The 21,355-nt window shown below is 41.4% G+C and overlaps 1 protein-coding gene across 1 annotated transcript; it reads right to left on the reverse strand.

Moving 5' to 3' along the window:
• Positions 1-5,327: 5,327 nt before the first annotated feature.
• LOC122703327 (olfactory receptor 10Q1-like) lies at positions 5,328-6,288 on the reverse strand. The gene is given in 2 exon segments (XM_043917533.1): positions 5,328-5,656; positions 5,659-6,288. Coding segments are annotated over 2 exon segments (957 nt in total). The 5' UTR covers positions 6,287-6,288.
• Positions 6,289-21,355: the final 15,067 nt, after the last annotated feature.

Consider the following 21,355-nt stretch of genomic DNA (forward strand, 5'->3'; position numbering starts at 1 on the left):
TTAGTTTTTTGAATGTTGAGTTTCAAGCCAGCTTTTCCACTCTGTTCTTTCACCCTCATCAAGAGGCTCTTTAGTTCCTCTTCACTTTCTGCCATAAGGGTGGTTTATTTGTATATCTGAGTTTGTTGATGTTTCTCCTGGCAATCTTGGTTCCAGCTTGCGCTTCATTCAGGCCAGGGTTTTGCATGATGTTCTCTGCACATAGGGCTCCCCTGTGGCTCAGACAGGAAAGAATCTGCCTGTGATGCGGGAGACCTGACTTCCATCCCTGGGTCGGGAAGGTCCCCTGGAGGAGGGCATGGCAACCCCCTCCAGTATTCCTGCCTGGAGAATCCTCATGGACAGAGGAGCCTGGAGGGCTACAGTCCATGGGGTCACAAAGAGCTGGACACGACTGAATGACTAAGCACACAGCACTCTGCCTATAAGTTAAATAAGCAGGGTGACAATATACAGCCTTGTTTAACTTCTTTCCCAGTTTTGAACCAGTCCATTGTTACATGTAAGATTCTAACTGTTGCTTCTTGATCCACATACACGTTTCTCAGGAGACCGGTAAGTTGGTCTGGTATTCCCATCTCCTTAAGTATTTTCCACAGTTTGTTGTGATCCACAGTCAAAGGCTTTGGCATAGTCAATGAAGCAGAAGTAGATGTTTTTTTTTCCTGGAATTCCCTTGGTTTCTCTATGATCCAACAGATGTTGGCAATTTGATCTCTGGTTCCTCTGCCTTCTCTAAACCCAGCTAGTACATCTGGAATGACTCAGTTCACACACTGCTGAAGCCTAACTTGAAGGATATTGAACATAACCCTAGTAGCATGTGAAACGAGTGCAATTATACGGTAGTTTGAACATTCTTTGGCAGAATCTGTGATTTTATGTGGTTTTCAAAGTCACTGCTGAGAGAAAGAGATAATTGTTATAAAAATACCTCCTGTGTTGATTCTTGAGGGTGTACTCCAGGTTATTTCTAACCCACCCAACACCCATAAACCAAACTGCCAAGGTGTATTGCTGTCTGATAATCTCTTGCGTTCAGTGACTTCCTTCTCCAGCCGTCTCCCCCTCCCCTTGCAGCAGTTGTAACTGGATAACACAGACGTGCTTGGGCAAACACTCCCTGTATGGTTTCCTTGGTCTTCAACACACGGGAATGGGAAATTGAAAATCCTGGGAATTTTTAGGAAAAGTATAAGATTATAAGTCATTCTTAAAATATTTTCAGCATTCTTAGTACTCTTTACTCATTAGTTCAGGTATCTAAAATTGGCTTACTAATTACAAATGTTAGGTATTTTAGTGTATACTAAGTACTGTAGACTATAGGGGTGACCTGGTGGCTGAGTCAGTAAGGAATCCACCCGCGATGCCCAGGACCGCCCACTATGCGGGAGACCTGGGCTCGATCCCCAGGTCAAGAAGATTCCCTGGAGAAGGAGATTGCAACCCCCTCCAGTTTTCTTGCCTGGAAAGACTCATGGACAGAGAAGCCTGGCAGGCTACAGTCCCTCGGGTAGTAAGAGTTAGACACGACTGAGCAACTAAACCACCACCATTGTCGACTGCAGAGAACAGCCAGACACTGGAAAACGCCCCAGGGACACGACTGGGCGGTAGTGGGATAAGTGAGCATTCGGGTCTCCCAGTACGATTAGAGGCATTAGGCAGAGTCGTGTCAAAACCTCCAGGTTAAGGACTTGTTTGTTTCTATAATTTATTATTTCCTGGAACATCTCTCACAGGATTTGTATAAAGTATCTTACACATATAAACTAATGACTGCTTCCTTTACTTGGAAGAATGACTCAGTGTTAACAGCAAAGGGGGCCATGAACACACACGCGGGGACAGCTCCCATCAAGACGGACCGATCAGACCGTGACTGTGTTTCTCCCAGTGCTTAAGGTTCTGGTGTCAGAAATGCAGGCGTAACCTCTGACTCTGCACGTCACACTTCCCGGTTGGTCCCCACTTTCTTCCTGACCTGAGTGGATCCCTCTGAACCAGTAACCTCTCTACATTGATCATTACGCTTTATTTATTTTTAAATTAAATTATATTTTATTTTATTTTTTAAATTATTGTGTAGTTTATCTGCAGCATTATATTTGTTTTAGGCATACACCATAGTGATTCAATTATTGTTGTAGACTGTATTTCATTTAAAGTTATTATAGCATTTTGGCTATTTTCTCTGTGCGGTACAATGTATCCTCGCATCTGATTTATTTTATACATAAAAGGTGCATATTTTGTAGCTCTTGCTCCTCTTTCCCTGTCCTCTCTTTCCTTCCTCTCTCCTCTCCCTGCTGGCAACCTCTAGTTTCTTCTCTGTAGAATTTCTGCAGACTTTTTGATGAGAGCCATTCTGACAGCTGTAAGGTGCTAGCTCATTGAAGGCTTTGATTTGCATTTCCCTGATAACTGAAGGAGTCTTTGGGCCTAGGAAAGAAAACAACAGTCTCAAAGGCCCTTGCTGAATCATCTAACTTCGGAGAAAACAAAACCGAACTTTAGTCCCGCCCTGATGCTCCAGGCCGGTTGCATCTATCTGGGACTTACCACCCCTGTCCAGAAACCTAAAATAATCTCACAAGTTCTGACTTCCACTTACGATACCATGAGTCTGCCTTGTTAACAGGGGCTGGGGGATGGGGCGGGATGTGTGGGGGAGGGGGAACCATCATTTTCTCAAGGAAAACATCATTGATTGACATGTCAGTCCCATGATATGACTCATGATGCACTGATATTCCACTCAATGTTCTAATTCCAGAATCTAGTATCTTCATGCAAAGAGTCTTATTTTAAGGGAATAATTTATTAATAAGAAGGAGGAGCTCATTACATTCAGCTAAAATATATTCAGGAAGGTAACTGGGGGAACTCCGTCATTCAGTGGAAAGGACCGATTAGCACCTCAGAGCCTTCTTCCCAACGGGGTAACATTTCAACACTCTTCCTTTTGCACAGTGCTCAGTCATGTCTGACTCTTTCACAACCCTATATGGACTGTAGCCCACCAGGCTCCTCTGTCCATGGGATTTTTCAGGCAAGAATACTGGAGTGGGTTGCCATTTCTTCCTCCAGGGGATCTTCCTGGCTCGGGGATTGAACCCGAGTCTCTTGTGTCTCCTGCATTGACAGGCAGATTCTTTACCACTGAGCCACCAGGGAAGTCCCTTCCTTTGGAGTTCCAAGTTAGCAATGCCAAGCTCAGTATATACATTTAATTGATTCATTATGTTCTGATGTGACTTGACCTGGGTTTGTTCATAAGCAACCTGCCCACCAGAGAACTTTCTTTCTCTTCTTCAATGTTTAGTTGAAAGCAAAGGCATTTTTAATATTGTTAAATCTATAGCTGTTCCTGGAATAAGTAACACGTGTTTAGTTCTCCTTATCACCATTGAAATTATCTAAAACATTTTAAAGCATTAAATCTAGTTTTGAATCGAGGAAGTAACCAAAACAAAAAGTGTTAATCTAGGAAAAACATTAAGAATTTAGGAAAAACATGAAAACATCATCAGTGCGATGATGGAAAGTTTACTTGTCAAATAAATTTATATGAGCCTCAGATTCCTCTTATAAATGACTATTTTCCCAGTTATAAGAGTAACAGAATCTTATATTAAAAATAATGAAAAACGCCTAAATGGATATAGAAGAAAAACATTATCCATAATTCTATAAATCACATATAACAACTTAACTTTTTGGTGTATTTCTATTCATCATTATGCATATGCATTTTTACAAAATTGGGTTCCAATTATAAATAAAGATTTGTGCCTTGTTTTTTTATCACTTATAAGTGCCTTTATTATAAAATATTAAATATAATTCAAAGTACACTCTATTTTTGTATCCAGTATTTGAAATTATATTTTAATAGCTTTTTTAAATAAGATAAGAAACTGCCTTGTATTTTCATTTTTGTTTGACTCAGTTATTTGAGGTTACACTTTTAGAATAAGAATTATTGAATCAAAGAATAGAAAGTTTTCTAGGCCTTTGGTGTACCTAGTCACACGGCATTCAGAAGGTGTATCTGACTAGAGAGTTAAAAATTTAATAACTAGCCTTCTCTTTTAACTCATGCATTAAATCAAATAATGTGCATACGCTGATTTTTCTGCTGACTATGCTGATAAATTCTTTCCTGTTTTGCTAGTTGTTCTAATCTTGAGTCACAGGTGCTTAGGGCCAAGTGGTGGGCAGAAAAACTTTCGGAGTGTCTTGACTGAAGGCAGACAACCACAATGGCCATGAATCACGGGAATGCTCAGCGAAGCCTTGGTCACATAGTCCTGCCACCCCCACCCTCATAGTTCTCCTTAAATTGACCTACCCTCTTTCAGAGAGCAGGAGGGTAGTTTTCAAGATACTGGTCTGCAACCCTCCTTGTTTGCCGGCAAATTAATGAATTTCTCTTTCCTTTGTCCTCACAACCTTATCCTCATTATTCTTTTTTTTTTGTTGTTATTTTTTAAATTGTGAAGGTATTGATAACACATTTATAAGAGACTTGGAAAACACAGAACAAAGTTACATTTAGTTCCACTATATATTACAATTATCTTTTTAAGAAGATAAATTAAGATTTTTAGTTAGAGTTTCAATATCAAACACTCAAAAATTAATAGAATGGATACACAGAAAAGTAGAAGGGTATTGTTGATGTTTAGTTGCTCAGTTGTGTCTGACTTTTTGCGACCCCATGGACTGCAGCCTGCCAGGCCTGTCTGTCCAAGGAATTCTCCAGGCAAGTATACTGGAGTGGGTTGCCATTTCAGTTGAAGGATATAGTAGACATGAAAAGCACTATGAACCAATTCAACATAATAAAGATTTATACGATGTTCACACACAGTAGGATACAAATTCTATTCAAGTTTCCATAGACCATAAAGTAGGAGACACTGGAACATATCCAGGTTGTCCTCATTACTCTTACTCAGCATTGTGGGCAGGGACCGAATTTTCTGTTACAAAAGGTTATACCAATTTATTTTTTAAAATTTATTTTTAATTGGAGGGTAATGCTGCAAGTGCTGTCTCATTATCGGACCAAACCCCCCCACTGCCACTTCTTCGAGCCAGGAGCAAGCACTCAGCACTGCAAGCAAGAGCCCCAGGTCCCAGCATGCCTCATTATCAGGGGGAAGAGTGAGTCTTTGGTCTTGGACTCTGCTATTAGGAGTACAGGTTGTGCACCTGGGGCAAATAGGGCAAAAAAGTCAAACCAATGGCACAGGGTGGGAAAGCATAAAGTGCTATCTTTGTCACGATGGTGACACCCACCCCAGCCCCCTAAGCCTTCAAGTGGTGTCTGAGGCTGCTTTACTGATGAAGGCATTCTTCAGAGCGCCTTTGACATCCTTGTTGCGCAGAGTGTAAATCAGGGGGTTGAGCAAGGGGGTGACGAAGGTGTAGATCAGGGCGATTTGGCGGTCCTCATCCTCCGAGGTGCTGGACCGGGGGCGCAGGTAGACCAGGCTGCAGCAGCCGTACTGCAGCAGGACCACGGCCAGGTGGGAGGAGCAGGTGGAGACAGCCCGGCGGCGGCCCGCCGCGGAGCGGATGCGCAGGAGGGCCGAGCCGATGAGCACGTAGGAGGCGGAGATGAGGGGGAAGGGCACGGTCAGCAGAGGCTGCCCACGGCGTAGAGCGCGGCCTGGGGCACGCGGGTGTCCGCGCAGGCCAGCCGCAGGACCGGGGGCACGTCACACAGGAAGTGGTTGATTTCGCGGCGGTGCCCGCAGAAGGGCAGGGTGAAGATGAGGGTGGTAAGCGGCAGGGACAGGAGGAGGGCCAGGCCCGCGGCACAGCCCACCATCCGCACGCAGAGCTTCCGGGTCACGATGAGCGTGTAACGCAGCGCGTGGCGGATGGCCACGTAGCGGTCATAGGCCATGACCGCGAAGAGGAAGCAGTCAGTGCCGCCCAGGGTGAGGAAGAAGAACATTTGGGCCCCACAGCCAGCCAGTGGGATGGGCTTCTGGGCCCCCAAAATGTTGGAAAGCAGCAAGGGTACCACCACGGTGGTGTAGCAGATTTCCAAGAAAGACAGGTTGCACAGGAAGAAGTACATGGGCGTGTGGAGGGGGCTGTGTGTGCACACCACCCAGATGATGGCCGCGTTGCCGCAGAGGATCATCAAGTAGAGGACGAGGAAGAGGGCGAAGAGGAGGGCCTGGAGTTCTGGGGCGCTGGTGAAGACCCGGAACACAAACTCCGTGGGGCCGGACTGGTTGAGGACAGGGCTCCTAGCAAACATGTCTCCTGTGGAAGAAGACCAGAAGGCGCTCAGACTTCCTTTCCTGAATTACTTAATTGTGTGAGTAGAATCACGGACTTAAAACGTTGCTTTTGATTTGGAATTGCCTATTTAGTATCCAGTTTCCAATCTCAATGTTTGGAAATGAATTCACAATAGAGGGCATGGTACATTCTCCCTTGGAAATCTTCATGAATGGGCTAGATTCTAATCTGCAGAAGTTTCTGATGAGAGATGTCTTTTTTTTTTTTTTTCTTTTAAACTCTGGTATTTAAAATCCAATTGACAAGGGCTAATTCTTTGCTTGTATTTAGCTAAAGAGTTATATACAGTTGTACTTTGTTATCTGTGGGAGATTGATACCAAAGTCCATGAAGGCTTAAGTTCCTTTCATAAAATAGGATAGTGTTTGCCTATAACCTACACACATCCTCCCATATACTTTATATCTTCTCTGCTACTGCTACTGCTAAGTTACTTCAGTCATGTCCCACTCTGTGCGACCCCATCCCTGGGATTCTCCAGGCAAGAACACTGGAGTGGGTTGCCATTTCCTTCTCCAATGCATAAAAGTGAAAAGTGAAAGTAAAGTTGCTCAGTCATGTCCGACTCTTCACCACCCCATGGACTGCAGCCTACCAGGCTCCTCCGTCCATGGGATTTTCCAGGCAAGGATACTGGAGTGGGGTACTATTGCCTTCTCCGTTATATCCTCTCTAGATTACTTATAATACCTAATATAATGCAAATGCTTTGTAAATAGTTGCTGGTGCCCTGAAAATTCAAGTTTTGCTTTGGGGAATTTTCTGGAAATTAAAAAAAAAAATTCTCTATTGCTGATTGGTCAAACCCATGGGTGCAGATCCAACATTCGTTGGATCATTGTAAAAGCAAGAGAGTTCCACAAAAACATCGACTTCTGCTTCATTGAGTACGCCAAAGCCATCAACTGTGTGGATCGCAACAAACTGTGGAAAATTCTTAAAGAGATGGGACTACCAGACCACCTGACCTGCCTCCTGAGAAACCTGTTTGCAGGTCAAGAAACAACAGTTAGAACTGAACATGAGACAACAAACTGATTACAAGTCAGGAAAGGAGTATGGTGGAGGCTGTATACTGTCACCCTGCTTATTTAACTTATATGCAGAGTACATCATGAGAAATGCTGGGTGGGATGAAGCACAAGCTGGAATCAAGATTGTGGGGAGAAATATCAGTAACCTCAGATATACAGATGACACCATCCTTATGGCAGAAAGTGAAGAAGAACTAAAGAGCCTCTTGATGAAAGAGTAAAAGGACAGTGAAAAAGTTGGCTTAAAGCTCAACATTCAGAAAACTAAGATCATGGCATCTGATCCCATCACTTCATGGCAAATAGATGGGGAAATAGTGCAAACAGTGACAGACTTTATTTTGGGGGGCTCCAAAATCACTGCAGATGGTGACTGCAGCCATGAAATTAAAAAAAACGCTTACTCTCTGGAAGAAAAGTTATGACCAACCTAGACAGCATATAAAAAAGACATTACTTTGCCAATAAAGGTCCGTCTAGTCAAAGCTATGGTTTTTCCAGTAGTCATGTATGGATGTGAGAGTTGGACTATAAAGAAAGCTGAGTGCCAAAGAATTGATGCTTTTGAACTGTGGTGTTGGAGAAGACTTGAGAGTCCCTTGGACTGCAAGGAGATCCAACCAGTCCATCCTAAAGGAAATCAGTCCTGAATATTCATTGGAAGGACTGATGCTGAAGCTGAAACTCCAACTTTGGCCACCTGATGCGAAGAACTGATTCATTTGAAAAGTCCCTGATGCTGGGAAAGATTGAAAGCAGGAGGAGAAGGGGATGACAGAGGATCAGATGTTTGGATGGCATCACCGACTCAATGGACATGAGTTTGAGTAGGCTCTGGGAGTGAGTTGGTGATGAACAGGGAAGCCTGGCTTGCTGCAGTCCATGGGGTCGCAAAGAGTCAGACACGACTGAGCGACTGAACTGAACTGAACTGATGGGTGCAGAACATGTGGTTAGGGAGGACTGACTCTATTAATAAATTGTAGATATTTTCAAAGTTAGGTAAATGGATGTATTGTTTACATTTTTGGTAAACATTCTTTTTGAAATATAGCATACACAGAAAGAACTTCACAAATTCTAAATGTACAGTTTGATCTGTTTTTTACACAGTAAATGTGCCAGCATAAACTCTATCAAAATTAAGAAATGGAAAAATTCTAGTAACCTACAAACATTCTTTATGTCTTCTCTCAGTCTTTATGCTTCACAAAGATAACTATTCTTTTGGCCTTATCACTGAAGATTAGTTAAACTGTGCTTCAATTTATATATGTAATAATAAAGTGTGTGCTTTATTGTACCTGGCTTCAACATTATGTCTGCAGAGTTAGTCTTGCTGTTTTGTATAGCAAGACTTTGTCCTTTCCACTGTGCTGTAGTATCCCATTTTTTTTTTATGGCTATACTATAATTTATTCATGAGTTTTTCACTTTTTATCCAATTTTGACTCCATATGAAACTAGGCAAACGTCTTTTATTACAACCCTTTCTGATATATACTCTTTGTGTATTTCCTCTCATTTGAATATTAAAAAAATTTTTTTCAACCATGAACCTAAACTTTTAAGACTTGGACAAATTCAGATGAAAGGAACATGTAAGGAAATCAGGTAATAATGAAGTGGAGTTGCCTGAGGTAAGAAAAGAAAATAAGAAAACTAAAGATGCAATAGCAGAATTCAAATAGGCATTAAAACCATCAGGTGAATCAGTTTTATGAGGGAAGGGGAAAATACCTGTCAACTAAGCACTTTTATATTAGAGTGGGCTACACTTTTATTTTTGATGCAAAACCCCAAGAGACAATAGAGCAATGTCTACAGAGTTTAAAGAAAAACAAATTTTTGTGAAAGAATGCTATACCCAGGCTTTAAAGCTTTATGTTCAAAAGCAACAGAAAGACTTTCTCAAATTTACCTGGGCTTAGGAAACATGGGCATACCTTGGAGATACTGTGAGTTCAATTCCAGACCATAGACATAAAGCAATTATCATGATAAACCAAGTCACAATTTTTTTTGGTTTCCCAGTGCATTTAAAAGTTATGTTTACACCATACTATAGTCTATTAAATGTGCAATAATAGCATTATGTCTAAAAATGTGAAAGTCTTGGTCACTCTGTCGTGTCCAACTCTTAGGGGCCCCATTGACTATAAAAATATAAACACCTTAATTAAAAAGTGGTTTATTGCTTAAAAGTGTTAACCATCATTTGAGCTTCTGCCACTCATAATTTTTTTGCAAGAGTAATACAAAGATCACAGAAAACAGATCACCATAAAAAATAGAGCAATAATGAAAATGTTTGAAATATTGCAAGAAATTACCAAAATGTGACACAGAAACAACAAGTGAGCAAATCCATTGGAAAATGACATCAATAGACTGACTCGATGCAGGGCAAGCCTACAACTCATCAAACAATGAAATATCTGTGAAGCAAGCCAGAAAGATAAAGAACATTACAGCATACTAACACATATATATGGAATTTAGAAAGATGGTAATGATAACCCTATATGCAAAACAGAAAAAGAGACACAGATGTACAGAACAGACTTTTGGACTCTGTGGGAGAAGGCGAGGGTGGGATGTCTCGAGAGAACAGCATCAAAACATGTATATTATCTATAGTGAAACAGATCACCAGCCCAGGTTGGATGCATGAGACAAGTGCTCAGGCCTGGTGCACTGGGAAGACCCAGAGGGATCAGGTAGAGAGGGAGGTGGGAGGGGGGATCAGGATGGGGAATACATGTAAATCCATGGCTGATTCATGTCAATGTATGACAAGACCCACTGTGGTATTGTAAAGTGATTAGCCTCCAACTAATACAAATAAATGAAAAAAAAAAAAAAAAGAAATATCTGTGAAGCACAATAAAGTGAAGGGCAATAAAATGAGGTATGCTTGTGAGAAATGGAATATTTCCTGTCTTATCAGTAAATAAGGATGTCACAGTCATCAGCGTTTCCAGTGTGAGCTGGTGAGCCCTGAGGGACACAGAAAGGAGAATACCTGCCTTCTAGCTGCCAGCAGACCTACAGTCACTCCCTAAGGTGAGCCCCAAGGAAAGGAAGCTCAGGATGTGAAAACACAGGAAACTGGCCCCAGATAGCTGAGGTGCATGTTAAAGGGATGATTTCAGTGAACCCAGACTCTTGTGTTTTCCCATACATAGACAGGAGCTAAATTCCTTAGCATGAGTTACCTGGTTTTCTTTAATTAATAATAACCTTTAACTTTGACATTCAGACTACCTGCCCTTTGTTGTAAAACTTCTGTATAGCCTGGCTTGTCCCCTCACCTCCTTGGAGCAGTTTTCAGGGTTACTTGAGATACTGTCTTGAAGTCCTAAAAATTCCCACCAAATAAAACATAACTCTCAACTTTGTTGTGAATATTTTTTAAGTTGACACTTGCATGCCATTCAATTTAAATACAATTAAAATGTAATATTACTCCAAGATGGTGGAGTAGAAGGGCGTGCGCTCATCTTCTCCTGCCAGAACTCCAAAATTACAGCTCCCTGCTGAACAATCATTGACAGGAGACTGTTGGATCCCGCCAAAAAAAGATACCCCACATCCAAGGGCAAAGGAGAAGCTCCAGCAGGATGGTAGGAGGGGTGACATCACATTTAGAACCAAAACCCATACCGGCCAGAGACACTCAGAGGGTTCAAACAAATCTTCTGTGCACCAGGACCCAGAGACCCCACAGAGATTGAGCCAGAACTGTGTTTGAGTGTCTCCTGCAGAGGTCCGGGTCAGCAGTGGCCTGCCGCAGGGCAGGGGCTCTGGGTGCAGCAGACCTGGGTGTGCCATGAGCCCTCGTGGAGGAGGTCACCATTAACCCCACCACAGAGCTGCCAGAACTTACAGACTGCCAGAAATGGACTCTTGGAGGGCACAAACAAAACCTCGTGCACCAGGACCCAGGAGAAAGGAGCCGTGACCCCACAAGAGACTGACCCAGACTTGCCCGGGAGTGTCCAGGAGTATCTGGCAGAGGCGTGGGTCGGCGGTGGCCTGCTCCAGGGTTGGGGGCCCTGAGTGTAGCAGTGTATGCATGGGACCTTTTTTTTTTTTTTAATTTTTTAATTTTTTTATTAGTTGGAGGCTAATTACTTCACAATGCATGGGACCTTTTGAAGGAGGTCAGCATTATCCTCATTACCTCCACAGTAGTTTGGCCTCAGGTCAAATAACAGGGAGGTAACACAGCCCTGCCCATCAACAGAAAATTGGATTAAAGATTTATTGAGCATGGCCCGTCCCATCAGAGCAAGACCCAGTTTGCCCCAGTCAGTCAGGCAGACTGACTGACTGCCCAGTCAGTCTCTCCTATCAGGAAGCTCCCATCAGCCTCTTATTCTTCTCCATCAGAGGGCAGACAGAATGGAAACCACAATCACAGAAAACTAACCAAACTGATCACACAGACCACAGCCTTGTCTAACTCGGTGAAACTATAAGCCATGCCCTGTGGGGCCACCCAAGACAGATGGGTCATGGTGGAGAGGTCTGACAAAATGTGGTCCACTGGAGAAGGGAATGGCAAACCGTTTCAGTATTCTTGCCTTGAGAACCCCATGAACTGTGTGAAAAGGCAAAAAGATAGGACACTGAAAGATAAACTCCCCAGGTTGGTAGGTGTCCAATATGCTCCTGGAGATCAGTGGAGAAATACATCCAGAAAGAATGAAAGGATGGAGCCAAAGCAAAAACAACACCCAGTTGTGGATGTGAGTGGTGATGGAAGTAAAATTTGATGCTATAAAGAGCGATATTGCATAGGACCCTGGAATGTTAGGTCCATGAATCAAGGCAAATTGGAAGTGGTCAAGGTAGAGGAACCAGAGATCAAATTGCCAACATCCATTGAATCATTGAAAAAATGAGAGAGTTCCAGAAAAACATCTATTTCTGCTTTATTGACTATGCCAAAGCCTTTCACTGTGTGGATTACAATAAACTGTGGAAAATTCTGAAAGAGATGGGAATACCAGACCACCTGATCTACTTCCTGAGAAACCTGTATGCAGGACAGGAAACAACAGTTAGAACTGGACATGGAACAACAGACTGGTTCTAAACTGGGAAAGGAGTACGTCAAGGCTGTATATTGTCACCCTGCTTATTTAACTTATATGCAGAGTACATCGTGAGAAATGCTGGGCTGGAAGAAGCACAAGCTGGAATCAAGATTGCCAGGAGAAATATCAATAACCTCAGATATGCAAATGACACCATCCTTATGGCAGAAAGTGAAGAACTAAAGAGCCTCTTGATGAAAGTGAAAGAAGAGAGTGAAAAAGTTGGCCTAAAGCTCAACATTCAGAAAACTAAGATCATGGCATCTGGTTCCATCACTTCATGACAAAATAGGTGGGGAAACACTGGAAACAGTGACAGACTTTATTTTCTTGGGCTCCAAAATCACTGCAGATGGTGATTGCAGCCATGAAATTAAAAGACGCTTGCTCTCTGGAAGGAAAGTTATGACCAACCTAGATAGCATATCAAAAAGTAGAGACATTACTTTGTCAACAAAGGTCTGTCTAGTCAAGGCTATGGTTTTTCCAGTAGTCATGTATGGATGTGAGAGTTGGACTATAAAGAAAGCTGAGTGCTGAAGAATTGATGCTTTTGAACTGTGGTGTTGGAGAAGACTCTTGAGAGTCCCTTGGACTGCAAGGAGATCCAACCAGTCCATCCTAAAGGAGATCAGTCCTGGGTGTTCATTGGAAGGACTGATGTTGAAGCTGAAACTCCAATACTTTGGCCACCTAATGCGAAGAGCTGACTCATTGGAAAAGACCCTGATGCTGGGAGGGATTGGGGGCAGGAGGAGAAGGGGACGACAGAGGATGAGAGGGTTGGATGGCATCACCGACTCAATGGACATGAGTTTGAGTGAGCTCCGGGAGTTGGTGATGGACAGGGAGGCCTGGTGTGCTGTAGTTGATGGGGTTGCAAAGAGTCGGACAGGACTGAGCAACTGAACTGAACTGAAACAGGAGATGGCAAGAGTGAATGTCGATATTTTAGGAATCAGTGAAATAAAAGAACTGGAATGGGCGAATTTAGCTCAGATGACCATTATATCTACTACTGTGGACAAGAATCCCTTAAAAGAAATGAAGTAACCATCATGGTCAGCAAAAGAATCCAAAATGCAGTACTTGGATGCAATCTCAAAAATGACAGAATGATCTCTGTTTGTTTCCAAGGCAAACCATTCAGTATCATGGTAATCCAAGTCTATGCCCTGACCAGTAATGCTGAAGAAGCTGAAGTTGAATGGTTCTAAGAAGACCTACAAGACCTTCTATAACTAACACCCCCAAAAGTTATCCTTTTCATTATAGGGGACTGGAATGCAAAAGTAGGAAGTCAAGAGATCCCTGGAGTAACAGGCAGATTTGGTATTGGAGTACAAAACGAAGCAGGTCAAAGGCTAACAGAGTTTTGCCAAGAGAAAGCACTGGTCATCACAAACAGCCTCTTCCAACAACACAAAAGAAGACGCTACACATGGACATCACCAGATGGTCAACACTGAAATCAGATTGATTATATTCTTTGCAGCCATAGATGGAGAAGCTCTATACAGTCAGCAAAAACAAGACAGGAAGCTGATTGGCTGAGATCATGAACTCCTTGTTGCCAAATTCAGAGTTAAATTGAAGAAAGTAGTCCATTCAAGTCCATGGGGTTACAAAGAGTGGGACATGACTGAATGACTGAACTGACTGAACTGGGTTATTAACCAAATTCAAGATTGAGAAAGTTGCAATGTAAAAACCTGACTTGAAAAATGAAAGAATAAGATATGTATTTAACACTAACTGATTAATGCAAATACTGTTAAAAGCAAAAAAATCTAATTATTGAAAGAATTCATAATATAAAATGTAAAAAGTTAGAATAGCTCTGCATATTTAAAACCACAAAGTGCACAGTTGGGAAATTGGTAATGAAGGATGGGAGAAATGTAAGTATACTACTTTTTTTAGTATACTAAAATTAGTAAGTATACTAATTTTTTCAATCAATGGAAGCTAGAATTCAAGAGCTATTTCATGTAGATATGACTAATCAGAGGAATACCTACTCAAACATAAATTTCTGAATAATAATCATCAGTAGAATAAACACACAGCATATCCACTCCAAACAATCTGCTTTTAAAAAGTAAATATGCATATTAAAAAAGTAAATATAGTGCAGAGAGCCAAAGGAAACAAAGGAAAATGTGAGCAAGCATATAACATAAAAATAGCTTAATGTAAGCTGAGAAAAGTATTTTGCTTCTGGAAATAAGTTTAAGAGAGGTTTATGTTCTATTAAAGAGTATCTCACACTTAAATGAGAAAAAAATCCAACTAAGTTCACATACAGTGACTTAAAAGGCTAGCATCACATTTAGCTAGCATTGTGTTTTAGGATGTAGCCTGTGAAAGAAGGCAGAAAAAGGATGCAGAATATTTGATTGTTAATTTAAGATGCAGCAGAACAAATTGAAACACTGAGATGTATCATTATTATTCAAATAAATATAAAATTAAATAAAATTGGATACTATTTTCTGCTTAGAAACTGATTGTTTTGGAAAAATAATAATATCTAGTGTTGTGAAAGTTGCAAAGAGGGATATATTCCCAAATATTGCTGAAAGTGAAAGTCCCTCAGTTATGTCCGACTCTTTGCGACCCCATGGACTATTACAGTCCATGGAATTCTCAAGGCCAGAATACTGGAGTGGGTAGCCTTTCCCTTCTCCAGGGGATCTTCCTGACCCAGGGATAGAACCTGGGTCTCCTGCACTGCAGGCAGATTCTTTACCAACTGAGCTATTTGGGAAGCTCTCGCTACTGGAGGTATAACAGTGCTATAAAGATGTGTGGAGTGCAGTCTGGTAATATGTCATAAAAGACTTGAAGAAATGCATTCACTTTGATTCAGCAATAATGTATTAAGGATTTATTCTTATCAGTTAACCATGTATATGTGCACAAAATTGTTGATAGGAATATTCATTACAGTTTCTGATATAACAGTGAAAATTGTACCAACCTAAATATCATTAATGAGAAAATGCTTAAATTTATTGGGGTCTATCCATGCGATGGAAAAATGCAATCATTTGAAAATGATGTTGCAGAAAAATGCTTTATGAGATCAGGAAGCCCATGAAAAAACAGATCATAAAAAAGTGTTAAATCATGATTCCATTTAAGAGATAATGATTTCTATTCATAAAAAGAGAATATATCTTAAAATACTAACAATGAGTATTACTAGGTTGGTGGGATTTTAGTTTATGGCTTATGCTTTTCTATATTTACACATTTGACAATAAGTGTACCCAATTTTGCAATCATTTAATAAATTTAAAAAATTTCCTTTATCTTTTGGTATTTTAACATAATGTTGAGAAGGAAGAATGGTAGAGTGTTGATCGCATGAATTTTTGTAGTCAGATCTGAGTATAGGGACTTCTCTTGTGGTCCAGTAGCTAAGACTCCAACCTTCCAATGCAAGGGGCTCAAGTTCAGTCCCTGGTCAGGGAAATAGATCCCACATGCTGCAACTAAGACTGCAGTCAAATAAATAAATATTTAAACAATTAGATCTGGGTGTTAAAACTGCCCTGATTTACTAATTTAATTTTTACATTAATTACATTACTTGATGAGCCTTGATTCTCCAATGTGTGATTGGAGATGTGAATATGGAGCAATATGGGCAATTTATGAAGACTGAATATTTCAAATATACAGTGTGCCTGGGACATAATAAATGAACATAACTGATGTCCTTCCTCTTTTCTCATGGTGGGAGTTTCCCTTGGCTAATTACTCTTCAGCTCTTATCTTTTCCAGAGTGGACAGTGAGGCTCCTCTAGAGCTATGTTCTCCCAGGTCTTGAGTTGCTCTACTCAGCATTGAAAATAAAAAGAAGAGTAAAATAGAAAAGGAATAAGAATAAAATGGAAGAGAGATTTCAGTAAAATAATGTGATTACATAGCACCAAAACCAGATAAGATAGATCCTAACTCAGGGAAACATTTAAAAACGAATCTATCTTATTAAGACGTGAGTGTGTGTGTGTGTCCAGTCGCTCAGTCATTTCAACTCTTTGCGACCCCGTGGACTGTAGCTCAACAGGCTCCTCTGTCCAGGTTGCCATTTCCTTCTCCAGGGGATCTTCCCAACCCAGGGATCAAACCCAGGTCTCTGTGCCGCCTGCCTTGGCAGGTGGATTTTTTACCACTAGCGCCACCTGAAAGTGAATGTCACTCAGTTGTGTCCGATTCTTGTGACCCTGTGGACTCTACAGTCCATGGGATTCCCCAGGCCAGAATACTGGAGTGGGGAGCCTTTCCCTTCTCCAGGGGATCTTCCCAACCCAGGGGACTGAACCCAGGTCTCCCACATTGCAGGCGGATTCTTTACCAGCTGAAGCACCAGGGAAGTCCCTATTAAGACATGAAAATCAAATAAGCAGCTTTTAACTTGGATGGGAACCATCAAGATTTGGTGCAAAACATACTTAATGTATGGATAAAGCAAGACATATAGTGTTGGAGCTTGATGTCTGCTAGGACAAGTTATGTCAGGGCAATTTCAAGGAAAAAACTACCACATACATTCAAAGTGGGTCTATAAAATATAAAAAATAAAACATGTCAAACTTTGTGCTTATGAATTAAGCATTTTCCCTTTCAACGGCCGCTTTCAAAGGTTTTGCACTTACTCTAATGGTGTGCCTTCCAAACCATTTTTAGAGTGCCGCTGGGGGTTATTTTAAGAGAATACACATTTTCTCTAATCTCATCAGTTGTGACATATGTTCACACTTGGAGGATACATTTGCTTATTTTCTTAATAGCAAGCACTTGAGGTACAGTGAAATAAAATAGAGTAATAAGCTAGGTGACCCCATTTTGCACTATAGAGTTTGAGCAAAACAGGAGTTGGTGAAGCTGATATTGCTCTATAGTAGAAACATACATTTTTCTTCAATTACTTAAGAAATAAAAGAATAAATATTATCATTGCTAATAAGTGTACCATTTGACATGTGTGGCACAATCTTTGTGAACATTTGCCTCATGTTTTCAACTATGAGTAATGGATTTTGTCTTTCAAATTCATCTCTTTTGGCCACTGACCATAAAGTAATCTCTCCCTTGACACAAATGAAAAATCTGAACATGTCAACATTTTTATCTGGCTAATGTATGAGAGCCGGTGCTAATGACAAAGAACCTGCTTGCCAGTGCAGGAGATGTAAGAGACATGGGTTCATCCCTGGGGTCAGAAAGATCCCCCGGAGGAGGACACTGCCATCCACTCCAGTATTCTTGCCTGGAGAATCCCATGGACAGAGGAGCCAAGCAGATTAGAGTCCAAAGCATCACAAAGGGTTGGACGACTGAAGTGATTTAGCATGCGTGCACACAATGTATCAAAGGTTGATTGTATCTTAAAAAGTTCTTCATAGACATTATCTCTGTGCCAGCTCTTTATTTTTTCAAGTCCAAAAGAGTACTGTGCAAATATCAACACATTTCTCTGTTCTAAGTCTTTATCATTCTATCGTATTTTGAGGTATTCAAAACCTCATCTCTTGATTACACAACAGTTCATGCAAATCCATAAGGCTGCATTTATTATTGTCTTCTACTACTCTTTCAAAACCTGTTCTCAGAGTATCTCCCAGACCTATTGTCATTGCTACTCACAGAATTCACTTTTTCTGGGTGCCCACATTCCTTCCTTGGGGAACACTCCAGTCCTGGCAATGCCATTTTGGTAAACATTTCAATCAGGGATATATTTAAGCTCCACAAAGACAAGAATGTCTGTCTTTTTCATCAGAGTATCTCATCACAACAAATTTGATTTGAACTAGATTGAATTATTTTGTATTGTTACATAGCTTATAGTTAAATTATAGTTAATTCTCATGTCCTTTAAACTTCCTTTCAAAGCCAATATCCAATGGCACCCCTATAGCCTGCTTACGCCGCAATTACTTTAGCCCCACATAGGCTTGGGGCTTTCCTAGTCCAAAGGTCATTTTGTTTATACTTGTCTGCTTCATGCAAAAAGGAAGATTTGGATGGGATGGATTCAACTGATTAATGGATTCACTTGATTAATGGCTAGTGGGAAGCACAGCAATTAAGCTATTGATGTGCTTATTGAACCAATGAGTTTGATAATGTTGTGAAGCTCATCTAGTTAGCAGTTATTCCTTAATGACTGATGAAGCAGTATTTCAAGGTGTAATATGCGCTTCCTGCTAATCCGTAAATACTGTGCATATAAAACCTAAACACTTGTGGAAATATCAGTGAGCCAGGAAACCACATCAAAGCCCAGTCATAGGCCAAATGTGTGCTTATTTATAAAGTGTATGTAAAGTTGAATCTCTGTGTCTGGTAACTATAAGGGAACTTAAGAGGCACCAGATCCCACATATATCCTATGTGCAAAACCCAAGGTCTGCTGAGATTAAGCCTTGTTCAGAGGCATACCGCTAGCGATAAGCAGATATGGTGCCTGAATCTATTTTCTGTGTGATTCATTACCAGAGGGTAAAGTGTACATACAGGCCTTGAGTATATTTCACATTTTATGTGCAACAAAGGCAGTATAAAAGCTGAGAGTGCAAATACCCATGCAGACTGGACACAGGATGGGTCTGGCAGAGCTTCTGGGAAACATGCCCAAACTAGGTCTGCTACTGTGCACACAGCTAAGCGGAGCAACGTCTTTCATAGAGCAATCTGAAAACTCTTTAAAACTTTTCCTGTTCCAAACAATTTCCCCTAATGTTGACCACTGTGCCATTCTCAAGTTAGTTATACCTTTTTTCAGTCTCTCCCACCACCAGTTTTATTGAGGAAAAACTGACAAATGTAATTGTATATATGATGATTTGATATCTATAGTAAATATATATATATATTTAGACATTATATTTAGACCATATATATATATATATATATATATATAAATTATTACCAAGACCAAGATAGTTAAGAGACATTTGATCTCTCAACAAGAGTGTGGGTTCTGGATCTGCCGTTTCATAGTTTTAGAATCTGGGACAAAGTTCCCGAATTCCCACGAATCTCAGATTTTCAGCTACAGAGGGTGTGTGTAGTTACCCCACAGAGTGGCTGTGAGCATTAGCTCTCACGTTAAGGTAACAGAATCAGCAGTGAGGTGAATTAACAGGAAGGTGGACCAAGTGCTCTGCCTAACTTTGTTGTTGTTTAGCCGCTCAGTCGTGTCTGACTCTTCGTGACCCCGTGGACTGTGGTCTGCCAGGCTCCTCCGTCCATGGGATTTCCCAGGCAAGGATACTGGAGTGGGTTGCCATTTCCTTCTCCAGGGGAGATTCTGGCCTGGGGGTTGAACCCTGGTCTCCTGCTTGGCAGGTGGATTGTGTCCCACTGTGCCACCTGGAAAGACCCGCCTGACTTCTAGGAGGTGTGGTTTTTCCACCCTCCACGTTGTGCTTTAGGCCCCAGCTCTACTGAACCACCTTCAGCTCCTTCCCACGGCCGCTCTTGCTCTGGGGGTTGGCATTATCTGTTCCCTCCACCTTGGAGACTCCTCTTCGGCTCCCTAGCTGCACCTTCTCCTTCAGAGCCCAGTTCAGGCGCCACCTCTCCTGTAAAGCTTTCCTTCATCCTCTTCCTTCCCCAACTCTATTGATAGGTACTTCTCTGAGCTTCCCCCAAAGCCTTCTCTTCACCTCAACTCCAAGGCCACGGTAACTTCTCAGGATATAAATCAAGCAGACCAACATGTATGGAGTATATGAAGAGCTCAAGTCCTGGGCTCAGCTCTGTGGGGATGTGTGAGAAAATTATAACACATAATCACTAGCTTCAGCCGTATAACAGAACATGACATGTAGGAAAAGAATTTAAATATCCTCTGAGGAACTAATTACTAAATTGTGTTCCTTAGAATACACTTCTTCTTGACACCTCAGAAATGAAAAAGTTCATGGTCAAATTGGAAAGCATTCACCCTTTTTCTCAAGAGTTACAGTGAATATTAGCACAGTGAAGTTATGGGAGGCCCTGTTGTAAAGCAAACAGTTTCATTTTACCTCAAACATTTTCCAAATCTGTTTTACCACAGAGTACATATATATATTCACATAGCACCAATAAGGATTTGTGATTTCATTCTACTTAAAGAAAAGTGAGGTCCATGCCATACTATTGAAAAAAGTCCTATGGACAGTATATTAGAAGGAGGGACAAAAGACCCAAGTTTTATCCTAGCTTCACACTTTTTACGTGTAGGATGTGAGGTAATTCAACCCTTTTTGTGTCTGTAAAAGTGGATAGTAGTACCTACTCTGGTAACTTATTTGTTTTCCATAATTTTATGTATGTGGATATTCTTCTGCAATGTAAAGCACTATAGATACTTGTGTTTTATGACTATTTTTAGAAATCAAATCAAACTCAAATGAAAGAAATTGTCTCTTGAGATGCTCCCTTACCGCTCTGAAATTTGCTTCAATCCATCAGGTTAACTCTTCTTGCTGAGATGTTAAAAGTTCTTGGCATGGAGGACAGAGGAGCTCTTCCAGGGGAGTCATGGACCCTGTTTTTCCTCTTCTCAAAGCGTAACTCGGAATGAGGATCCATGAACCTCAGGCTGTGCAGCGTCTCTTAGGGAGGCCAGGAGGACGTCGTGTGATACCTCCGTGACGTCTAGGTGAGGATGGAGACGAGCATCCTCTGCATGCTGACATTCATAGGAAGAGACACCTCTGAGAGATCTGTGGCAAGGATGGAGCAGGATAAGAGGAACATCCTTTGGAAGGATGATCCTGTGGAATCATCCCAAGTCCTGAGTGAGAAGACCTACGGCTCCTCCTTAATGATGGAAAACACACTCTGCCACGTCCACGCGGGGTCCAGTCTTGCCTGATT

This window comes from Cervus elaphus, chromosome 1, assembly GCF_910594005.1.
Source record: "Cervus elaphus chromosome 1, mCerEla1.1, whole genome shotgun sequence".
In the NCBI taxonomy this organism is placed as follows: Eukaryota; Metazoa; Chordata; class Mammalia; order Artiodactyla; family Cervidae; genus Cervus; species Cervus elaphus.